A 10,105-nucleotide genomic window follows, 5' to 3' on the forward strand; every position below is an offset into this window, starting at 1 on the left:
AATTTCTTTTCCCGGAGGGTTTAAAGAATCAAACGAAGATGATTCTCGTGAGCATCAACATTCTTCGAATAGATGAGAATATCGTCAATAAAAACCACCACAAATTCATCTAAATAGGGCTTGAAAACACGGTTCATCAAATCCATAAAAGCTGCTGGTGCATTAGTGACTCTGAAGGGCATAACCAAAAATTCATAATGACCATACCGGGTTCGAAAAGCTGTCTTCTCAACATCATCAGCCTTGACCTTTAATTGATGGTATCCAGACCGTAGATCAATCTTGGAAAAGACTTGTGCCCCCTGCAGCTGATCAAATAGGTCATCAATTCTCGGCAATGGATACTTATTCTTGATTGTGACTTTATTAAGTTCCTTGTAATCGATACAAAGCCGGAGTGTTCCATCCTTCTTCTTTACAAACAGTACTGGTGCACCCCACGGAGACACACTCGGACGGATGAATCCCTTGTCCAATAAATCTTGCAACTACATTTTCAATTCCTTCATCTCAACTGGCGACATTCTATATGGAGTCTTCGAAATGGGTTAGGTTCCCGGTGCTACTTCAATGGTAAACTCAATTTCACGGTCTATCAACTGCCCTGGCAATTCTTCAGGAAAGACATCTGGATATTCACACACAATTGGGATCATGTCGATATTTCCATTCACCTGCCCCTCCAAAACACTGCATAAATACCCCAGACACCCTTTTTGAATTAATTTGCAAGCCTTTGCTGCCGAGATCAAATAAGGTGGAGAAATTACACCATGCCCCTGTAAGGTAGACTCTAATTCTCTCGGAGGGTGGAAACTGATTTGTTTAGTTAGACAATCTATAGTTGTACCATATTCACCCAACCAGTCCATTCCCAGAATAATATCAAAATAGGTCATGTCAAGAGGTAACAAATTGGCGTATGCCCGGACATTCCCAAGCTCGAGTTCACAACCAAAATAGACAGAAGTGCAAAACATAAAGTCTTCCATAGGTGAAGACACACATAACATATAAGACAGTGTTTCCTCAGTTTTATCTAAGTTTTGTGCAAATAATTTTGACACGAAGGAATGAGTAGAGCCAGAGTCAAATAAGACAGAAGCAGAATGACCGTGAACCATAAATGTACTTGACACCACTGTTGCTGTATTCTGCACATCTCCTGGAACCAATGCAAACACTCTGCCTTGTCTCGCTGTGTCTTTATTGTTAGTAGATTTAGCAGCTGACTTGGTGTTGGCAGTTGGTGCAGACCCCGTTGAACTGGTAGCAGCCCTATCGCCATTTCATTGATTTTTCTGAGGGCAATCCTTTATCAAATGACCCATTTTGCCACAATGATAATACGCTCTAGACTTCCATTGGCATGTCCCACGATGCCTCTTTCCACATTCCGAACAAGCAGGAATCGTACCTTGACTAGGGGAAGAAGTATTTGAAGTCCCTAAATTTTGTTTCTTGTTTGCTGGAATACTTGGCCCCTTTGACCATTGATTATTCAGCCTTTTTCCTTTCCACTCGGTGATCCGATTTTAAGCAGGAAGGTTTTCCTCAGCTATAACAGCCCTCTCCAGTACGTCTACATAGGTAGGTAACTTCAACATATTGACTCGATCCAGAATTGCTCCCCGTAGTCCCCCTTCAAATTTTCGTGCCTTCTTGTAGTCCGTGTCCACCATGTGCGGTGCAAACCGAGCTAACTCTGCAAATTGGGCCTCATATTCAGGAACAGTCTTGTTCCCTTGTCTGAGAGTTTCGAATTTAGTCACCTTTTTATCCCGCATGCTTTGAGGGAAATATTTATCATAAAACAGCTCCAGAAATCTATCCCATGTTAACCCTGGATGGATTGTTCTTGTAAGCATCCACCACCTCCGGTCCTCATCCTCAAGAGTGAAGGCAGCTAGTTGCACCTTTTGAGCTTCAGTACAAGGGAAAACTTCGAATAACTTCTCTATTCCCAACACCCAAGCTTCAGCTTTCATTGGCTCTATTCCCCCTTTGAAAGACGGCGGTTTCATCTTTTTAAACTCCTTAGTAAGGGTAATAGTCCGGTCTTCAGCATGAAAACCTTGTGCTACCGGTGGAGGTACCGGTGGTGGCGGCGGCTGTTGTTGAGGCAGTTGTTGTTGTTGACGTAGAGTCTCCGCTATTTCCATAATCATCCTCTCCATCCTATCCAGCCGTGCTGAGGTAGCATCTTCCACATCTTCTGTCCTTGTTCTCACTATGACCTACACAACAGTCAATCATATACAATAGACATAGTTCAAAATTGTTAGCATTATCAGAGTACACGTAATGTTGCCATCGAACTTGTCTTATACTTTTAGGATGTCATGCATGATGTCTAAATCTTTTCTAGACACCCTACAGCTCATTGGATCCGTGTGTAAGATAGCAACTCGTGCTCTGATACCACTTGTCACACCCCAAACCTGCCCCTAAAAGTTTGGGCATGACCTATTCAGAAACAGACGTATAACCTGGTATACATAACCTACGGGGCCTTATCGGAAGCATAAAATACAAACATATATAGATACAAACTACTCCATTGAGCTATTTCTAATATGCCAGGATCTCATACGTCACATACGCCATCAAAGGCGGACAAAGTTTAAAACTATATCCCTGGACATCGGTTATATCCACATACATTTACAGTTCCAGCCCCATGATTGGGCGTATACAAAAAAAAAAACATGAAGTTATGTACATCAACCTTAGATGGACGCTTAAATAGCAAGCCAACATCATAACAACTTCACAAAATGAATGGCTTTGTATAGTGCTTGAACACGTAAAGGTTGACAAAAGAAGACGGCATCAAGGCTAAGACTGACCTTCGGATTGATGACCTACAGAAACAGACATAATAGATAGTGAGCTAGGCTCAGTGAACAGTAATACATAATAAATGGTGTTTAACTTGTAACATGAAATACATCAATACATAATAAGATGCAGAGTTGACACGGTGAGTCTGATTCTGTGTTAAGTACATAATGGCCTTAGGCCCAATCCTGCAACATAAGCATGTGGCTATAAGCCCATGAAACGTGATGGCACGAGGCCCTTAAAACATGTGGCACGAGGCCCTTGAAACATGCTTGGAACGTATGGCACTAGGCCCTTGAAACATACTTGAAACTTATGGCACTAGGCAAAATGTTCACCTTCTCATCATCATGCATTAATATTAAGAACGGTCATACATTAACATTAAGAACATTCATGCACTAACATTAAGAACATGTGCATAATTATCATCAATAGAATACTAAGGGCAATCATTATCTGTAGTAAAGCGTACTACTACTCACAGGGTTGGGATGATGTGTTACTTCCTCCCGGAGTGTGTCCTGCACGCATTAAAACTTGCACATTAGTTCCCTTCTCTTTCTTAAGTCATTCCCGGAGTCACTACACTCTGCATGAATGTACAACTATCTTAAAATCATCAGAAAAATATTCTAAAAATACCAGCGAGTCAAGCATGCAAAACGAAGCGAACCATGTTTGCAGCCCAGGCCGCACGTGCGGCCGGACCCTCCCCTCGAGTGGCCATGCACCGCACGTGCGGTTATACCCCTCTGCTCGAGCGGCCGTAGACAGTAACCATCTCAAGGTTTTTCTTCTTTCTCCGCTTGAGTGCCCAAGGCCTCTGCTCGAGCGGCCATGGCCCTGTTTTGGGGCAGCTCAGTTTCAACTCACAATTATAGATCACCACTTCATTTTACATGCAATTCACTATGAAATTCATGCAATATATGGACCCAACTTCACTATAACATGAATTACCATTTGAAGATCACAAAGTAACATGATTCAAAGCTTGATCAAGTCACTATTTTTTCCAAATTCCATCCTTTAACTTAAGTTATTTATGTTCATAAATCATAACACATGGTACATGGCATAAAACCAAGGATTGAAGTATAAATTTCACCATAGCATGTACTAGAACTTGAGCATCCTAAAATACACATGAGAAGAAGCTTATTCAAGTTACAAACCTTCTAAATTCCATCTTTAATTCAAGTTCCTCAAGTTTATTAAAACATCACACATTGTATAATTATATTTTCATGAGTTTAACATGAGAAACAAAGATTGAGGCATAATTTCATGTCAAAACAACCAATTGATGAGTATCCTCTTCAAGCAAACATAAATCATGAACAATTCTCCATAACCCTAAATCACCAAACATAAATCATAAACAAGCCCTTCTTCACGATTAAAAGGAGAAGTTTCATGTACAATAATTTTTAATATACCTTAAGCTTGAAAAATTCAATGATTCTCCTAACTTGATCCCAATTCTCTTCCTTGTTGTACCTTGTCTTTGTTCTCTTTTTCTCTTCTTTTCAAACCCTTATTCTCTCCAAAAGACGCTTCACGTTTTTTTATCAAAGCTCAAGAGAACTTAAGTATATATATTCATAAATAATGACATATAGGGCAAAATTTAATCGTTTAATCATTTCAAAATTGAAATTTCGTAAACATGCTTTATATTACTTAAAAATTATGCTGATCACATATATATTATCAATTTCAGATAATTAAGCCGTTAAGGCTTCCAATTTCTAATTCAAACGTTTTAGTGGTGAAAGATAGTTTTCTTAAGAAACAGATAAGCATCCATAAACATAAATTTCACTTGCTTAATCATAATTTTTCATGGAATTTTACTGTAAGCATTTAAAAGTACCAATCGAGGACCGAGAATATAACAGAAATCATGTGCTTGGGTCGGGTTATTACAAAAACCAACTCCATCCCTTTTGTTTCCACAAAACCAATTCCATTCCTTTTGTTTCCACAAAACCAATTCCATTCTTTTTCTTTTACAAAACCAATTCCATTGATAATAAAGCCATAACTCACATTAGTCCACTACATTCATTTCAAAACCATTCCAAAGCCAAAGTTAACCCCTTAGGCATTAACACCTTCACCTAACTCACATTAACAATAGAGATTTCCAACATAGGTTAACTACCCACCATTTTAATTTACCAAATAAAACTATAATTTAGGGCTTTTTCTTCTATCAACGACAACATGTTAATTTACACTCCAATTAGCCCAAAACAACCATCAATGATAAAATAACTATTTTCACACAACCAACCCTAGGTTCCTTCTCATGATTTCAAACAAATCCAACATGGATATGATTTTTATGCAATACAAAACTACCACATGTCTATCCATAGATGAAGTATTGAAAAAGAACAAGGAAATCCCTACCTCAAATGTAGAACCCAAGGAGAAGAAGAGCTAAACTCGGAAATGCTCCAAATACCAAATTTCTCGGATCAAAATGTAGCCCTCAATGATCAACACACTTTTTGTAAAGGCCAAAGGGTAGGAGAATACTCTAACTAATTCAATCCCTAGAGAGAAAGTGGTTTCTAGAGAGAGGAGCTCTCAAAATATCTTTTTAGAAAGTAAGAGAGAGAGGGAGAATGTAAAAAGTGATTTTAAAATGCCCAGCTACCAACTGATATACGACATTCCCGCTCGAGCGGAGAACACAATGCTCGAGCATTAAGAACAAAAAACTAGGTACGCTCGAGTGCAATAAGGCTCGCTTGAGCGCCAAGACACAAGAATAAAGTACAACAGCTCGAGCGCGAAAACCAGTCCGCTCGAGCGTAGATTTCTCCCTCCCAGAACTTACACCAAAAAGTACTACCTGCTCGAGCGCTAAAGTACCCGCTCGAGCGCGACCGCTCGAGCGCGACCGCTCGAGCGTAAAGAAACCTGCTCGAGCGTAAAAATCACACCTGCAGAAGTTTTGCAGGGACACGAAATACTGGGAGTGTGCAATATCCGCTCGAGCGCAACAAGGCCCGCTCGAGCGGAACGACCAAAAACCTAGCAACAAGATTTTAGACCAAGGTTCAACCCACCTGTTCGAAATATGCCCAATACATCCTAAAACTCAAACAAATAGAATTAAAGGACGACAACAAAATAGATACAACAACCAACTCTACGGAACCGAGTCCGGAATACAACTGAACAGAAAAGGGACAACCGAGATCACTATACAACACAACCCAAAACTCTAAAACAAAGAGCAAGGGGTAGAAATGAGGATAAGAAACAACAGATCTATGGAACCAAGTCCGGATTATAGTTCAACAACAGCAGAAAAAAATCGGGATCGCTATAGAGAATCTAGGGTTTTTATTTGGGTGTTTTTCTCCTCTATTATAGATATGGCTTGTAATAACATTTATGTACATGTTTTGAAAAGAGGGAGTAAAGAAATCTCAAGCGAGGGTCAAGTAAAATGGTTTATTTATGTAAAACATGAGATTGATCCGACAATGCTCTCCAATTAATTAACAAATCATTACCATACCATGAAATCCGTTCAAAACAAAGAAATACTAAGGTAAAAGTGTCCCTAACTCAAGTCGTGAGGAAGAAAACCCAAAATACTCAAGGTTGATGAAGCCATGAACTTCTCTGACCAATAGAGATCCCTTGACAAGATCTTCAAGTTATCTCAAAGGATCAAGGTGTGAATACACCTCTAAGAGTGTAGATCTACGGATTGAAGTGGAAAAACTAAGTTTTTGAGAGAGAGAGAGAGAGAGAGAGAGACTCTCGGTCTTGAGAAGAAAAGGGGGAGAAAATTATGAGAGAGGTGGGGTTTGGGTCTATTTATAGTATTAGATGATAGCCCTAAGGTCAATGAAAAAGATAAGTCCAAAAACCCCTAAAAATAGGGCCCATTCGAAGCCCAAAATTCTGAAAAAAACACGCAGGGGTCGACCCTTTAGGTAGAAAGACAATCTGGCAACAAGCAAGGGGGTCGACCCTTAGACAGGAGAGGATCGACCCTATTTTTCAGTAACTAACACAGATATTCTGCAACATAAGAGGGTCGACCCTCCCCAGACTGGTGTCTACCCTATTTTTCAGCAACACCTCCAGGAACATCACTAACAAGTAAGGGTCGACCCTTAGGGAGGCTGGTGTCTACCCTATTTTCCAACAACACTTCCAGAAACACTACAACATGCAAGGGTCTACCCTTAGGAAGGCTAGTGTCGACCCCAAGGCAAAATTTCTAAGTTTCCAAGGAACTTTTGACAAGAACAAACGCGAACGAACAAACCCAACGAGTTTTAACCGGATTGTACTCCTTCAAAACCAATATACAACAACTCCAAAGTCTTCCAAAACAAAAATAAAGATATTAAACACCCCTTCCAATAGATTAAAACACCCAAGTGTTACAAATTTCACTGTGCAGGCTGTACCCTTTCAAAATAATTTTTGTTGTTTACTTTAGGATAAATTACAAATACAACTCTTGAGGTTTGGTTAAAATACGAATTGCCCCTGTAGTTTGGAAAATTACAAATACCTCCCTGTCAAAATTTTTTATTTAACAAAATTAATTGAAAAAGTGAAATTCTAACTATTAACCTATACAATAATAAAATTATCTGAATTATTAATTGAAATAAAATTTTAACATTATTAAAAACTGTTAATTAACTTGATTTGTTAATAAAAGCACCTATTTGTTATGAAATTAGAAACTTTAGGGGCTATAATGTAATTTGTAGAACTATAGGAAGTAATTTGTAATTTAAATAAATCTCAAGGGTATGTTTGTAATTTACCCTTTACTTTATTTATTAACTAGTGTTAAGCCCGTGATCTGCACGGCTAATGTATATATATTTTTGACATATTCATTTTATCTTAATAAAATACAATAAAAATCACTGTATAGTGCATAATAAACACAAAAGATTAAAAAATATGTGAAACATTGACAATGTAATGATAAATTGTAAATCACTTAAACAAATTAAATTATTTCAAAATTAAATGAAAATCAATCCAAATAATAATGCAATTAAATATACACTAATTTCTTATCCATTTAAACCAAAAGTAATAATAAAAATTGTTTGATGATAAAATATCATTACATTCATTTCATACGTTCAGAGTTTTTTGCAATAGTTGCTGAATATAAAAGGCCACTAAACAACAGGGGGAAAAAATTTAAAAATAAGTTAAATTATGAGTAAGAAATTAATAAATCGGAAACAATTTATATTAGTAGTCCCTACATTTTATCTCTTATATCATTTTGTGACTCTTAAACAATTACTCCTACTATTTCCAAATTTATATAAACATAAAGTTATAAAAATTTCACGTCTCTTCCATTTTATAATTTTTTTCCAATCTAAAAAAATGTACTCCATTGATTGGTCTTCCCTTAAAAAATACTTAAACTAAGAAAAAAATATACACACGCATACTTTGATTTTCAAATAGCCACATGATCGGTAAAAATTCTAAGTAAATTCTCTTATATTGATAGTAAAAACTCTTTTCGATTCCTCTTACATTGCAGTAAAAATTCTTTAGGATTCTCTTACGTCATTATAAGAAGGATGTCAAACTCAAGATTATCATCACTTTTGTTTTATCTTTAGGAGGGAGCTTGGTGCTCTTGTTGTACTAGAGCTAGATTTAGCCGGCTATAAAAATAATTTTTTTGTATTTTGCATTTTTTTTCATTTAAACAAAAATAATTATAAAAAAACGTTGTTAAAAAAAAAAGATATATACAAAGAAATTGGCTAAAATAACCCAACAACAACTCATATTAAATAGATAATATGAATATCCATGCGTTATTTAAAATATGTGGATCATATTCATAATTTAATTTGCACAATTAGCTTGTTTTTCAAGCTAAAATCTCTAAATAATTCTTTTTGTATTTCTATTTTTTCCCCATATACTTAAAGAATTATGTTGTGATTGTGTTTTACAAAAAATTACAAAAACAAAAATTGAGGACCTAATATGCAGCTCTCTTCCCATTGTTATATTTCCTAAACTTTTTTAATATAATTATAGAAGTCTTTGAAGTTTGGTATGTATAATCATATAGATTATGATTCCAATTAGAATAAGGTAATTCTAGGAATAATAATCACAAAATTTAAGGAAGCAATACTCATAAATTTTGGTAATGATTTAGAGGATTTAAAAATTACCTTAATTTATATAAATTATATTTTGAGCTAATCATAAAATGACATGTGTATTTTAAGTGTCATAAAGTTTAGAAAAATTGAGAAAATTAGAGTGAGACTTTCAACTTCAAAGAGGCGACAACACTTTTACTTATATTATATAATAATAATATGATTTTATCATCTACCAATACTCTATTAATTTAATTGTTTACACGAATGATTTGTTTGATAAATTTTACAAAATAAATGATTTACATATAGAGATAACATGAATTGCGCTGTGATAGAACTAGCATATCACCCGTGCTATGCACGGGATAAAATAATATATAATTTATTAAAAATACGATAATTATATTTAAATTTTTTATATTTTGTCACTTGTAAATAAAATTTTACATATAAGTTTGAGTGTTTTGTTTCAAATATTCCTTTATTATAACATATAGTAGAGATAAGTTAAAATTGTTGTATTAACAATTAATAATTAAATTATGCCTTGTTATAAAAAAAAAAAAAGAAAAAAAGACATAGTTATAATATTTCACTATTTTATAATAAAAATATATGAATTTTAAAAATTTGTCATATTGATTTTTGAAAGGGAAATAATTAAACAAATTTTAAAAACTTAATGAGTAAAAAATAATCATCGTAAAAAATAAAATTCTAAATGCTCTACCATATAATAATAAAATTGGTTGAATTATTTATTGAAATATACTATTGGCATCAATAATAGTTGTGACTAAATGATTTATTGGTAAAATAGCCATTTATGTAATGACTCAAAAAAATATAAAATAAAATAAAATGTGGTGGTGATTGTTTGGCTTGTATGGTCAGCATGAGGATATTGTTTTGGGGTGGTGGAAAATTATTATTTTTTTAGGGAGGAATAAAATATGATTCACCACTTAGCTGATGCTTTAATAATTTCTCAACATCATGATGTTGAGTTAGTGGCACCGAAAAGCAGCATGTGGAGGATATTATTATTATTTTATTTTTTTGGTCTTTAATCATAACATAACCATCTGTTCCACTCTCTCTCTCTC

The 10,105-nt window shown here is 35.3% G+C and overlaps 1 protein-coding gene across 1 annotated transcript; it reads right to left on the reverse strand.

The window, feature by feature from the left end:
- Nucleotides 1-548: 548 nt before the first annotated feature.
- On the reverse strand, nt 549-1,494 carry LOC145819009 (uncharacterized). The gene is made up of 2 exons (XM_082912985.1): nt 1,478-1,494; nt 549-1,278 (listed from the first exon to the last, which is right to left on the reverse strand). The coding sequence occupies exons 1-2, from the start codon at nt 1,492-1,494 to the stop codon at nt 549-551; spliced, it is 747 nt and encodes a 248-aa protein (XP_082769111.1).
- Between the last annotated feature and the right edge of the window lie 8,611 nt (nt 1,495-10,105).

Source organism: Camellia sinensis, chromosome 2 (genome assembly GCF_055761805.1).
Source record: "Camellia sinensis isolate YWXY chromosome 2, ASM5576180v1, whole genome shotgun sequence".
NCBI lineage: Eukaryota > Viridiplantae > Streptophyta > Magnoliopsida > Ericales > Theaceae > Camellia > Camellia sinensis.